This window comes from Carassius carassius, chromosome 8, assembly GCF_963082965.1.
Source record: "Carassius carassius chromosome 8, fCarCar2.1, whole genome shotgun sequence".
NCBI lineage: Eukaryota > Metazoa > Chordata > Actinopteri > Cypriniformes > Cyprinidae > Carassius > Carassius carassius.
Genome location: NC_081762.1, coordinates 26,849,288 through 26,864,119, shown reverse-complemented (window position 1 = coordinate 26,864,119; position 14,832 = coordinate 26,849,288). Strand labels below are relative to the sequence as shown.

Sequence of the window (14,832 nt, the reverse complement as noted above, 5' to 3'; positions counted from 1 at the left end):
TTTCCATTAACCAAAAATATTTTTTATGCCTTACACGTTTTTATTCATGCAGCTTTGTAAACGCAATAAAAACAAATAAAATAAAATAAAATGTATATATAAAAAACATTAAAACATTTTAAAGCATTGCATATTTGTTTCCATTTAGCTCTGTACATCCAACATATCCAAATGAAGTAAACATGAACAGTTAATCAAATTAACTTAAAAAATAAAATAAATCTAAAATTAGGAAAGAAATATGTTAGTGGATTGCGACCGGATTCATTTATCATAAATTAAATGGAAAATAATAATATAATGTATAACCATATATTTTGTTTCTTAAATATCTGCAAACAAATTATGGTATTTTTATTGTTTAGGACAGTCAAAAACTTACACCTTTTTTTTGTTTTTTCGTTTATTAGTGCTTGAGTACTGTGTAAAACTGAACACACAGAGGTTAATAATAATGAAATATCAATGGTACATAACAAATAAATGAAATAAAATAAGAGGGTTATTTATATACATATTAAGAAAGTGTAGAGTTTTTTTTTTTTTTTTTGAGTTTAGAGTTCAGTTACTTGCATTCTGGTGGGGTCCCGTGCCATCACGTGCTCTTGAAGGCTCTGCCCCTTAGCGGAAGTACAAAGTGCATCAGACCGGAAGTCCCGAGTGAGGAGCGGCCCTGAGCTGAAGTAAGATCACTATGTTTATTTATTTATCAGAATGAGCAAAGACAATGCTCTGACTGAGTCAATATGTGTTCCGGATGGATACGAAAGCGTCTCTAGATGTCTGACGAGGTTAAACGCGGAGGCTCTTCTGCAGCGTTTGGTTGTATATGTGTCCGTTTATTTGATGCTAATACTGTGGACGGGTGTTGTAACGGGTTTTTGATTCTGTACTTATTCACGAGTAACGTTAACTAAACCAGTCTGTTGAGTTTAAATAAATAAAACACAATTGCTTATGAAACAACAGTTACCAGCGGCATTTTTGCTTTAGTACGAGTGTTTAGTTTGTAAGCTCACTTTCTTAGCATTCACTGATCTGCGGTCAGTTATTATGACTGATATGAGGTTATTTTGCGTTCACTTGAAAAGAAACGCTTATACTAGTAATAGAGCAAAAATAAATAAATATATACAATAATGAATAGTTACTACAGTCGCGTTAAAAGCTCTATATATTATTAATGTGGTTATTTACATATATCTTGATCTTATTTAATGGCTCAATCTTCCATAAATCGCTCCCTATTTTCCTAAATAACCATACTAGTGCACTGTACTCACTGTTACTGCAGTCTGAACTAAACTGAGTGTGATGTTTGTGAAGTATATCCGCTGACACTGTTATATGAGGAAGCAGTTTGACACTACATTGTGTCTGTATTGTGTGTTTGTGTTTTACTCGTGTGTGAGACTGTTCGTTCAGTACTTTCCTGTATTAATCATCACCTTCAGCTCACTGTCACAGCAAGTGAGAGCAGTTCAGTCACTTTACACTACACTATGTAAGCTTTTAAGTGCACTTACCGTCATGATGTGTTTATCTGGACATCTAATCTGTAAGGTGATGTTACACACTGTCTCTTATACATGAAGTCAAAGGCACAGACGGCAGTAATGCTACAGTAGCTGCTGACTGCTTCAAGTCATTGTAATATCACTGTGGATGATCTGACAAAATGTTTCTCTGTCCTCAGCATTTTCAGGATTTCCCGGATCCACTTCCTGCTCTAGTTTCCTCCAGCGTTTGTCCCGAGGCGTCCGTCAGATCCCGCTGAATCTGCATCAGTCATGTCGTACGGACGCACAGAACAGCGCGCCCCGCCGAAGGACTTCAGCAGCCTGATCCAGACATGCAGCTCCAACATCCAGAAGATCACACAGAACAGTGAGTGACCAGAGCATGCTAGTTAGTGGCAATTAAACGAGCATCAACAGTGTGACAACTTCGTGGACGCTTCGTGATGATGAAGCTGTGGAAAAACCTGCACTGCCTTCACAGCGTGATTTCAATTTGTGTTTTTAGCGGCACAGATCAAGAGCCTGGTAAACCAGCTGGGATCAAAACAAGACACCAGTGACCTGCGGGAGAGACTGTGAGTGTGTTTAGTTCTTGATGTATTGATGGCTGTGTGTTTCCTGTTCCTCTTGTATTCTCAGTGTGTGTGATTTGTTTACAGTCAGCAGGTGCAGCACTACACAAACCAGCTGGCCAAGGAGACCAACAAACACCTGAAAGACCTCGGCTCACTCTCTCTACCCGTCTCTCTGTCCGAACAGGTGCTCTCGTGTGTGTGTGTGTGTGTGTGTGTGTGTGCAGGCTCGCGTTTAACCTCCAGAGCAACCTGTTTACATGAAGCATAAGGAAATGAAAATAAAAATGGGAAGGTGATTTGTTTGAAGGTCTTATATTTTCTGAAGTGTCTGTCCTGACTCATTGAATTTCTTCTTTAAACAGAGACAGCAGAAGATCCAGAAGGACCGGCTGATGAATGATTTCTCCGCAGCTCTCAACAACTTCCAGGCAGTGCAGCGTCGAGCCGCGGAGAAGGAGAAGGAGTCCGTGGCCCGAGCACGAGCGGGGTCTCGACTCTCAGTAAGATACACTGCAGGAGTGATGTTGTCCTCTGATCCTAAACTTACTGAACGGTCTACACAGGCAGCATCCTTTAAAGTGACCGGGATTAGCTTACAACTCTATTATCTAATAAATATAATAAAATAAGTCTTTTATATGTTCATTTTTAGACTATTTGTCAAGTTGAGTTGTGCAGGCAAACTAATTTCAGGTTTTTAAAAAATATATGGCCCCTGTAAGGAAAAAAAACTTTTTTATTTAATGTTATTTCATTATTATATCAGTATTTATATATATATATATATATATATATATATATGCTGTCAAAAAATTAATCACAACAAAAACAAGTTTTATTTTACATGATGTGTGTGTACTGTTTATTTATTATGTATATATAAATACACACAGTATACATTTTTTACAAATATTTACATGTATATACTTATATTCATATAATTTATATTATATATAGATATATTTAATATACAAACTTAACATATTTTTCTGAAATATATGCATTCATGTGTGTTTATTTATTGATATATATATATATATATATATATATATATATATATACACCCACAGTACACACGCATATATAATGTAAACAAAAACTTTTATTTTGGATGTAATTAATTGTGATTAATCGTTTGACAGCACATATATATTATATATTACTGAATAAAATATTATTTATTATAAAATTGTATATTGTTATCAAGCTTCTGTCCATTCTGTAAAATTTACTTTACACCATTCAAGCAATACCCAGTGGATAAAATTAATTCTTCACTATTTTTTATTATATTTTACATATAACTATTGTCACTTAGTAAAATGGGATGCTGATGCGGTTTTGTTTTCAGTACTTTCAGTATTCATACAGTAGTCTTCAGTGAGGTGGTTTTGTGTTGTGATTTACTGCAGGCTGAAGATGGAGGTCATGAAGAGCAGCTGGTCTCCTTTGATAAGTATGTCTCAGAGCATGCCTCAGTCTGTGAGCTCCTAGCACTGAGTTAAAGCATTAGAGCTGGAAACATTCTCTCTCTGTGTGTGTGTGTGTGTGCAGTGATGATGATTGGGGTAAGACCACCACTCAGACAGAAGACGTGGCCATAACAGAGGAGGACCTGGAGCTCATCAAAGAAAGAGAAACTGCCATTCAACAGCTTGAGGTTAGTTTCCTCTTGTCCTGTCCTCACTGCCTGCCACACACTTTCACACACACTCCATTCTTCCTCTTTTTGGCCTAATCAATGTCTCAGAGTGTGTGTTTGAAACAGAAAGTGCTGAAGAACTTAAACTAATGGTCAAAAGTTTGCAATATTTATGATTTGTTTTAATGATTTAAAAGTAGTCTGTTATGTTCACCAAGGCTGGTTTTATCTGATGAAAAATACAGTAAAATTACAATTTAAAAGAAACTCTTTTGTATCTTTCATATGTATTGAGTGTGTGTGTGTGTGTGTGTATATATATATATATATATGTGTGTGTGTGTTAGACATGCTGGTATTCAGTAATGCAATATATCACGATAATGAACATGCACAACATTTTTATCGGGTGCACTTCAAAATAGGAGAATAATTATATATTACAAATTATTCAGGTTTTGGGATGCATTTTAAGAATACTTTTCCCATCAACTGGTCACACTGCACAACAGCGCTGTATGCTTCATCAAAGACCCGTGTCCGCTCTGATGTAAACAAGCACGCATTACACCTGTTTCACACACACCGTCTGCAGTGCGTATGCAGTCTGTGTGCGTCACGTATGTGGAGCAGAAGCAGCACAGACTCATTGTGCTTTCGTTTGGAGTCCACAGCTTACCACAAACACAACATTTATCCATTACTTTGATTTCAAATCAAACGTTGTTACTGAAAATACTTTTGCAGCATTGTGATTCTCTTATCACGGTACAGTAACAGTCTTTCATAGACATTTGTTTAAACCTGTTTTATACTACATGGTTTAAACTCAATAAATAGCTAAAAAAAACATATTATACATGCATTTGACTTATTGGTTTGTATATTAAGTTGCTCAAGCAAGCGGCAACACATTTAAACACAGCATTTAGCCTACTTTTCTTGTTAGGCTATCACAAACATTTAAAATTAAAACTCACCACTGACCAAAACAGTCGACTCTTGTGCCTTTTGCATTTAAAACTTTATTACAAGCAATACCGTGGGTCTTAAAGAACTTTGTTTTCTGCCTCTGCAAGTGCATCTATTATGTTAATTGACTTGTTTATCTAGAAGTGTACTTTTTCTTGTTTTAGACCTAGCCAAAAAGCAACGTGTTGACTGTGAAACACAGTGGACTTTAATTGTATACATTTATTTTGAAATTACTACATTTCCGTGTCAATCCATGTTAATTTTTACTTTAATTCAATGCGCGCTGCACTTCTGCAGACGCACCGCTCCTGAAACACACTGACGGACCGCAACCGTGTGCAGTGTGAACGCTCTGATCCGTTAACATGGGTGCGTAAACAATTACGCAACACATACGCACTGCTGACGGAGTATGTGTGAGACACGCATAAGCGCATGGTGGAGAGCGTTAGAGACGTTCTGGATGAAACCGCACTTCACTGTCTGACAGCAGATGGCGCTGGACAGCAGAAATGCAGCCGTCACCGCAGAAACCCTATGAACATTCTGTTTCTGAAAGGTGTTTAAATGATTAAAATAGTCATTCAGACTGGTGTGTTCGCAGTGGTGTTCCTCACAGTGACAAGTACTTAAATATTTTGACTTAATAGGCTATTTATTTTAAAACTTTTTAAATTTTTTATCTGGACTTCAACATACCCTAGATATTGTTTGAAAGTGTTTTGGTTCTTTATTGTTTGGTCATACTTTACATTAAGGCTCTATTAACATAAGTTAATTCATTAGTTATCATAAACTGCCTTTCTTCTGAACATTCATTAATCTGAGGTATTTTCAATATTTGATAACATGTTGTTAAAATCAAAAGTTGCAACTGTTATTTAATGAGCTAACATGTAGCTCCTATAGCAAATGTAGCTATTGCTCATTATTAATGTTAATGCATTTACTAAGGTTAACTAATTAGATATTTTGTGATAGCTATTGGTCTTTATAAATCTTTTGCACTTTAATCTGTGTAATTAGTTTTTTACTTTATGCATTTTTGTGTATGGCTTTATTGTATTTAAATGTTTGGTTATTTTTGTTAGTTGCAACAAACAAAAATAACCAAACATACACAATTGTGTTCAAAATTATTCAACCCCCTAGAGACTGCAGTACTTTACAAATACAAGCTTTTCTGAAGATCCAGGATATAATAAAACTTGCATCTATAACAGTTCACTGGCATATTAAAAGTGATATTGTCAATATATAATGTAATATATTTGAGTTATAAGATTTTTTAACAATACTGCTATGTCATAATTATTCAACCCCTATTCAACATTGCTGTTTTTAAATCACTTATTTGCATGGTGGGGAATAAAACAGTCTCAAAACAATTAAGCCTTTAGAAAGTCTATTAAAAACAGAATTAGGTTGAGCTGTTACACATACAGTTTGGCCCATGCATGTATTGAAGTTGAGTAGCAAAAATGTCAACCGAGATCTCACAAAAGCAAAAGAGAAGAAATATCGTAGTACTTTAGAAAGGCTAAGGCTGTATGATGATTTCCAAGACATTGAAAGTTCCTAGAGACACAGTTCTCAGCCTTATTCCTTAGCTTAAAGTGTGTTTTACCAGAAAACCTTTAAGAGGTTGTGGAAGAAAAAGCACAATATCATAAAATGTTTAATCAGAGCAACTGAGAAAAAACCTGCAATGTACAGCCAAAGACTTGCAAGATGACACGATGAAAGGAGGAAAACAATTTCAATGCAGTGTGTAAGAAGAACACTAGACAAGAATGGCCTTCATGTTGAGACATCTTGATAAATACCACTCTTGATCAAGAAGAACAAAAAGCCAACTTGATAAAATTAATTTGTGTAGACCTGTGGAGCTCTGGAGGAATGTTTTATGGAGTGATGTGACCAAACTGGAACTTTTTGGACCCATGGATCAGCGGTATGTCTGCTGCAATAAAAGGCAAAGCTCATAAGCAGAAGAACACCATCTCCATCCTCAAACTTGGAGGTGGATCAGTCCTGTTATGGGCTTTCTTTACTGTAGAAGGAAGTGGAAATCATGACTGTATGAAGGACATCATGGATTCTTTAAAGTGTCAGGCCATTTTGACAAGAATTGTGATGCCTTTGGTGCAAAAACTGAAGCTGATGATCAATGGACTTTCCTGCAGGCAGTCATACCAAAGTCCACATCTAAATCTACTACTGCTTGGTTCAGGGATCAGTCACAGAATGTACTTGAGTGTCCTGTTCAGTCTCCAGGCTTAATTCTCATTTCAAATATCTGGTTGAATTTGAGGAAAGCAGTGGCAATGTGAAAACCAAAGATTATCAGTGATCTGAAAGCTTTTTCAGGCGTGGAATGGGCCAAAACTGTAGTAGAGAGGTGATAGAAGCTTCTAAACACTTACAGACAGCGTTTATTGGTGATTTTTAAAGAATAAAAGATTCTGCACAAACAGTTAATTTTGAACATGAATGTTTAGAGCCAATTCGAATTTTATCATGATTCATCAATGTTCCATTCTCAGAATCACTCAAAAGTGTATTAACAAACTTTCTCTAATACTTTACTGATGCCTTTGTTAAATTGATTTCATAAAATGTTATCCTCCACAGCAAATTGTCTTGAAAGTCAAGGGGTTGAATAATTTTGAACACAACTGTATATGTATGTATATATAGCATTTAATTCATTACTGCAAATTAATGCAAGCTTCAGTGTCACATGATCCTTCAGAATCATTACTTCTGTATGAGCTGCTTTCTTATGTAATAAACATAAAAGAATTTTGAAGATTGCTGGTAATCAAACAGTTGGTGGTTCCCATTGACTTACATAGTATTTTTTTTCTTTCAAAAATGATTCCAAACTTTTGACCTGTAATGTATATATGCAAAATACCCTCTTAAAGGTTAGCCATTAGGAGGATCTTCAGTAGCCATCATTATACACTACACAGACCCTGTTTACACCTGCTGTTAAAATACAGTGCACTTCTGTATTCATAAATTACACTTCTGTGCTGCTGTCTGTAATTTTGTACCTCTGCTGTGATTGCAGTCGGACATTTTGGATGTGAATCAGATTTTCAAGGATCTTGCCGTGATGATCCATGATCAGGGTGAAATGATAGGTGAGTACAATCTGTCTCTAATCTATACCAGCGGTACCTGGAGAGCTACCGTCCTGCAGATTTCAGCTCCAACTCAGCTAATCAAGGTGTTCAGAGGAACTTGATAATGACAGGCAGGTGTGAAACCAAAGTCTGCAGGAAGGTAACTCTCCAGGAGCAGCGTTGGAGATCCCTGACCTGTTCTTCTCCACGCCTCTGTAAGTTAAATGAGGATAATTCATCTGAAATGAAAACTCTTTCTTTTATTCATAAATTATTCACACATCCTGTATGACTTTCTTCTATGGAGCACAAAAGACAATTTTTTAAAGAATATACTGGATGTTTTTTTCCCATATAATTACAATTATAATCATATGGATTGGGAAGGATGTGATGGTGAAATGGTGGCAGAATTTCTAGGTTGTTAGCAGTGTTTAAAATAACCACATAACATTGTAGTATTAAACTTACACTGTCATATTTGATATGCAGATTTATAAGGCTTCTAAATTGTCAACATGATCAAAACTTTTCTTTAAAAAACTGTTCATCCTCAACTTTCAAGTCATGGTTCTTATGTCTTTGTGCACAGTAAATAATTCAATATCACTTATATATTGTTAGTAATATTTCAAGATAGTCACTTACTGGACTGAAGCAACTTAGGTTTACTTATTATCCATACATCATAATTTTTTTTTTTTTTTTTAAATTTGAATATTTTGGGGCATTTTAATTTTTTCACCCTCAAGTTTGAGCTCCATATTATCAACCATAAACACATGCAAACTTATTAAAAAAAAAAAAAAAAAAAAAGGTTTAAATGGAGCAATACATTTGTGGACCGTTCCATTAAATTCTGACTCTTTCATATTTTAGGCATTCCAGGTTTAAATGGCTATATATGACACGTCTGAGTTTGCTTTACTGTCAAAGAATCTAAATCAAGAGCTGTTTTTATATCAGTATATATTAATAGTGTAAACTGAGTATGTTTGACATAAGGTTGTCATATTGTCTGAAACCCCCTGTAATCTCTAACCAAAATGCATTTAACTATGTGTGGTTACAGATAGCATAGAGGCTAATGTGGAGAGTGCAGAAGTGCATGTGGAGAGAGGAGCTGAGCAACTCCAGAGAGCCTCTCACTATCAGGTACAGCAAGAGCTTCAACAGTACACACACACACACACACACAAAGAGCTATGGCATTTTAGATGTGTATCAGATGGCAGAATCCAAAACCATGCATGTACTATACATACATATTAATAATATGAATGAGAATCTTTTCTGTCTTTCACTGTAGCAAAAGTCTCGTAAGAAGATGTGCATCCTGGCAGTGGTCCTTGCCTTATTGGTTGGTGTTATTGCTCTTATCATCTGGGCGTCGACAAAGTGAAGACCCTCCCTCTATCCTTCTCCTTTTTCTCTCATTTCTTTCATTTATTTTCCCACTCGCAAACCCAGTGCCATCCACACGGGAGGAAGGGAGGTCAAAGGCTCTGAGCAGCACCTGCAGGTCCATCTCTGTAGTTTTGCAGGGTTATGTACAGTATAAAGTGGCATAAGCGAAGGTAACCTTCCCTTGACTCTCACCTCCAAACCCTTTGTTCATAATGAAAGGAGGATGAGCTCACGGATGGAGTGGGGGAAACGTGATATAACATTTCATTTTGATTCTTGTGATATATTTCTAGCACTAACACTACTTTACATTTCTTAATAAATCCAGGTTATTTCAGTTTGAGAATTTCAGTGGATTGCGATAAGGTGTAAAAATGACATTTTTGATGTCTGAAGTTTTTTTTTTTTTTTTTTTTACATCTTACTGTAATATAATTTTTGCTTTAGATGTTTTGTACATTGTACATTTAAACTCTTTCAGATTTGTCAAGTCACTCCAAAGGTTAACAACAAACTGCTTAGATGAGCTGCAAAATGAATCGTACATTAGACACCATGTTATTAATACCGTAAACAAGTAGACTAGTAGAACTGCAAATATGAAGCAGCAATGATATCTAAAGCTCAAACATTTCTCAACTTCAGTTTCAGTACTGTTACTGGTGTTAACTGATTGGTGTTATTTATAGGTTTATTACACTGCTCTATTATACGGTGGTCATATAGCTGTAAATGTGTTGTATAAGAACTCGTAATCAATATTATGGCTGAAATTGATTTATATATTACAACATTAAAAGTCTGCATAATACATAAAAATTATGTAAAAAGATTGCAACCATACTTTTAGAACATGCAAAAATGATTGTCCCTTTTTTTATTGATTTATATGACTTCTATGAGTACGTGAGTAAAGAAATGTGTCTTAATCAAACCTGCCTTTCTGACTCTCTATTAGAAATGTTGAAGCCACATTTAGCAGTGGTGAAATGAGCACTGTGAATGTGAGCAGTCAGGATATGCTATATATTTCAGAAAGTACACTGTGTACGCTATATTAACCCAGTGTTCTCTGAAGTCTGTTGATTGGCTTTGGTTGTCTGTGCTAATTAAAGTTTAGGGCTTTTATTACCCTCTAGGCTTACCATTAAAAATAGCCAAACTTTGCCAGGCAACTACTGTAACTGTTTTGGCTTTAGACATGAATGAAACCACTAATGCTGTGGCTTTTTGAGGGCCGGTTTCTAATGGATCAGAGTTGATCCAGAAATGTCATTGGTGGACAATTATAAGAAGCCAACCATAAACAACTAACTGGCACATTTTAGCAGATGCATAAAAAGTGCTTAAAACCATTCAGGCAAATCGATAGCAATGCACTGATTTCATGGAAAGTGTAATTGCTATATACATTCAGGTATGCATGCTCAGAAATATTAAAGACTCAACAGCAGATGTCAGTGTAAAACAAGTTTTTAGGATTTTTTTTTCTACTGAGGGTATAACCCACAGTACTAGACAAGTATTGCTATTATGGCTTTTTTTTTTGTGTCCTGTACCTTGTTTTTTTTTGTGCTTCCATACTTTTTGCAAAGTTATGTAGTACTTTACAAAGCAAACTGCTACCAGAGTGATTATTTTAGAATTCCTTCTAACAAAGTTCAGCTTTCCATTGGACCAACAACAGTAATGTCAGCTTAACCCTTAGAATTAAATACATGTGTTTAGACAAATGCCATTTAACGAAATGACTAACCTTTAATTCTTATCATCTGATTCAATATTATTCTGACTGAGCCTCTGCGCGAACCCAGAGACCATGACTGATGTGTTGCTCACATTCTCTGGTGGAGCAGTCACTCAGTGGTTAATGCCAAGGAGAAGCTTGCCCTTTGCAGTCAAATGATTGATAGTTATGAAAACACTCACAGTTCTATTATATAAATGCTGTGTGTTCTTCTGCTTTTAGTTTGTAGTCGGTGAATAATGATGTAATGAAGTAATTACTCTGCTAACTATGAATCTGTGTGCAGTGTGATTAAATTGGATGTATATGATTACAGATCGAAGAGCATCACCGGTTGTCTAAATTATTTGTCCTGCTTGCAGTGTTGGTCAGGTTAGCAGGTATGAACATGGTAAAATTCAAATGAAGCAGAACACAAGGATGTGAAATGACGATACAGCAGGGGAATTCCTGGCCTGGTTACACAGGGAAGACCTTAAAGACCTTTCAGACCAACCTTGTCTGAGATTTCCCATCAGTGCTGCTCATAGCTCATGTCCCTCATTTCATGCTCCCCATAGCTGGGCTGCAACCTCAAACGAATCCTGGAAATGGCATGGGATACATCAGGCTGCTTAATGGGTATGGATACGGTTCAAGACTTTGATATTCTGCTTTCCTCATGTGCATCTGTTGCTTAATCTGGTTCCAAACCTTCAGCTTGAGCTGTCACCCAGAGTGCTCGCTTGTTTGATCTACTTCAGTGAGTGCACCAAGAACATGAGGCTTGTCTTTTCTGGACATTCAGAACAGAATATGCAGGATTGAGTAATTACAGTTAGGTAGTAAACAACAGCCAAAAGCGGTTTTCTCTTGCTCAATCCAGGCCAGTTCGATTCTGGTACCAAACTTGCCCAGATCCTATGTACTCTAAGGGTGCTTTCACACCTGGCCCATTGTTTCGGAACTTAGCGCATTTTCCCCATTAGCTCAGTTCGTTTGGGCGTATGTGAACACGGCATTCCCATTCGGATCCATGCCAAAACAATCAGTCCGTGATCGCCTGAATGAAGTAGGCTCGGCTCGATTGTAAACGAACTCTGGAGTGGTTCGATTGTAGTGAGAAAGCAATCCGATCCAACGTTCCCAAGAACCAGACTATGTCACAATGTATGGTGGGTAATTACAGTACGTAAGTTCTGTGAAAAGCATTAGGTTTATTGTTTTGTTAAGAGGAAGTCGTGGACTAATGGTTAGAGAGTTTGACTCCTAACCCTAGGGTTGTGGGTTCGAATCTCGGACTGGCAATACCATGACTGAGGTGCCCTTGAGCAAGGCACCGAACCCCCAACTGCTCCCCTGGCGCCGCAGCATAAATTGCTGCCCACTGCTCCGGGTGTGTGTTCACAGTGTGTGTGTGTGTGTGTGCACTTCGGATGGGTTAAATGCAGAGCATGAATTCTGAGTATGGTCACCATACTTGGCTCAATGCCATGTCACTTTTTTTTTAATACCTCAAATTGAACCTGTGAATGTCTGTGGTTGAGCACGTCTTCATCATTCAAAATCAAAGCACACTTTTTCATTTTATAATGCCGTCTTATTGCTCTTCTTCGTAGTTGAAGATGAATCTTTGACTCCTGCTCAAAATTAATAATTAATATAATAAATTGGTTCTCTTGGAACCATCATGCTTGCTAGTTCCTAGAATTAAGTTCTTAGAACTACTTGGTGCGAAAGCCCCTTATGTTGGGTTGTCACAGTAGTGATCTTCTGGGACATCATCTACTAGTTTCCATTGGGGATGAAGCCAATGCCCAATCTTGTTGGTATCGAACAAGAGAACCTGTGATATAGGTGGGCAGAGCTTTCACAACAGATCAAGTCAGTGGAATCATTAGCCGACTCTGTGTAGGTACTAGCCTCAACTGAGCAATGGCTCCAGCTCTAGCACCACTGCAGTCATCTTGGCCTCTTTGGATTCTCTCCCAAATGGTGAATCTGACATATCTTGTGATGTTCTTCATGCACATTCATGAAATCCACCAGACTGCAGTGTGCATGGGCCAGAGGCCAGGGGACTTGAGCCCCTGCCCCTAAACCGCCAATGCAAAAGTGTCATTTTGGTCCTATCGAGGTGCCCCCAAAATGTGATTTCTTCTGAGGGGGCTCTTTGGATTCTCTCCCAAATGGTGAATCTGACATGTATCATGGCCTCCTTCATGCACATTCATGAAATGCACCAGATGTAGAACATAGCTTTTTTTTTCTTATCCAGCTCTAAACACACCCGAACCAGATAATTAAGGTTTGAATATTGCTTTAAAAAATAAAGGTAGGTGTACCTTATAAAAAGTAAACTCAGATTATGGCCCTTCAGGAACTGAGTTTGACACCCTTGTTCTGCAGTATTACATGACCAAAGTGTGGACTTGTGGTCATGGGAGGCTGAGGGCAGCATTTAGGACTAGACCCTGGAGTGTCCACTGATATTCATACTAATGCAGTGGTTCTTAACCCTCTTGTGTTATTCAGTCATTTTAGACCAAAAAAAAAAGTGTAACTATATGGCAGTCGCTGTGTGACCTCCTGTGACCTATGGCCTCCAGTCAGTTTTGACCATGAACAACACGAGTGTGACTCCCAAATGAACAATACCAGAGGTTTAATCCTGGTCCTGGGGAGCAGGGAACCCCTGCCCTGCATGTTTTGCATGTCCCTTATTTAACACCTGATTTTGATCATCAGCTCATAAGGAAAATGTTTCATGAACTGAACTGAGTGTATCAGATAAGGGAGACAGAAAATATGCAGAGTGCTTTGGCAAAAAAAGCCAAATCTGTCAGTACATTCTGTAGCACAGGGGAGCCAAATCTGTTCCTGGTGAACTACCTTACTGCAGACTTTATTTTCAATCCTGCTCCAACACACCTGCCTGTAATTTTCAAAAAATCCTGAACACATTGTTGACTGGTTCAGGTGTGTGTTTTCTTAGTCGAAACTGGACTGCAGGATAGTTACTCTCAGGAGCAGGGTTGGCTGTAGCTGTAGCATCTTGTCAAGTAATGCAGCATTTTCTTCTATAAATAATTAAAAAAATTGTGTTGATGACTTTTAAATCCTGTTCGGCCTAATTCCTACACAGTGGTTTGATCAGTTTGACCAAGGTTAGAACTAAACTGCAGGAAGGTGGACCTCGAGGGCCAGAGTTGAGATTCTCTGGCTTGCTTTAAGCTGCAGATTTGAGTTCATTCTTCAGTTGTGTTATGTATGTGGAAACCCCTCCTGTCCATCTGTGTTGAGAGTCACGATTCTTGCACAAATCTCTCTAATTAGGAGAGATATCATATTTCCTCAGAAATATCTGGACTTTTGAGGCCTCTTTTGCATTGTTGGGTCATGAGGATGTACCACCTTTACCAAGTTTCCAAAATCTTTTGACCAATATAAGTGTTTGATAATCATTTGAATACAATCATTGCATTGCTGTTTTAAATTTGTCTTGGAAAAAAACCCACACACTTTCTCATTTAATGTAGCATTTAGCAGATATTATTTAACTTGATGACTCCATGCTTTTTGGTCTGTTCCTCACAGTTTGTTGCAATATTCTGATATTGCACATTTTCTGCCATCTGTATCTTGGCCAGCAGTGCGTTCTTGGTTTTAAACTTGCCGTTCTGTCTCTCTTTAATTGAAGCTAGTGCAGAGACTTGCACTCCAGCTGCACATACCTCCTGCTGGAGCATTACATAATCAAGCCACAAGTGACTGTGAGATGTTTGGTTTGTTGGTCAGACCTTTTCATTATAACACTCGTGTCTCATTTATTTATTCGCTTTTTGCTGGCATA

The 14,832-nt window shown here is 37.4% G+C and overlaps 1 protein-coding gene across 2 annotated transcripts; it reads left to right on the top strand.

Annotated features, from left to right (window-relative positions):
- The first annotated feature begins 570 nt into the window (after window positions 1–570).
- On the top strand, window positions 571–10,072 carry LOC132145670 (syntaxin-12-like). Of its 2 annotated transcripts, none has more exons than XM_059556853.1 (10): window positions 571–683; window positions 1,706–1,887; window positions 2,026–2,095; window positions 2,180–2,279; window positions 2,458–2,595; window positions 3,508–3,551; window positions 3,650–3,755; window positions 7,792–7,864; window positions 8,919–9,001; window positions 9,156–10,072. In XM_059556853.1, exons 2-10 carry the CDS (start codon window positions 1,791–1,793, stop codon window positions 9,246–9,248), a joined length of 804 nt encoding a protein of 267 aa, XP_059412836.1. In that variant the 5' UTR covers window positions 571–683; window positions 1,706–1,790; the 3' UTR covers window positions 9,249–10,072. The 2 variants fall into 2 exon arrangements, with proteins under 2 accessions (XP_059412836.1, XP_059412835.1); XM_059556852.1 differs by having other exon boundaries at window positions 590–683; window positions 1,697–1,887.
- Window positions 10,073–14,832: the final 4,760 nt, after the last annotated feature.

What these genes read in the sequence shown, in the direction of transcription:
- LOC132145670 (XM_059556853.1), top strand. Translation starts at nt 1,791, where the DNA reads ATGTCGTACGGACGCACAGAACAGCGCGCCCCGCCGAAGGACTTCAGC. An exon ending in AGTGACCTGCGGGAGAGACT is followed by an intron (nt 2,096 to 2,179) that starts GTGAGTGTGTTT and finishes ATTTGTTTACAG; the next exon opens with TCAGCAGGTGCAGCACTACA. An exon ending in GAGCGGGGTCTCGACTCTCA is followed by an intron (nt 2,596 to 3,507) that starts GTAAGATACACT and finishes GATTTACTGCAG; the next exon opens with GCTGAAGATGGAGGTCATGA.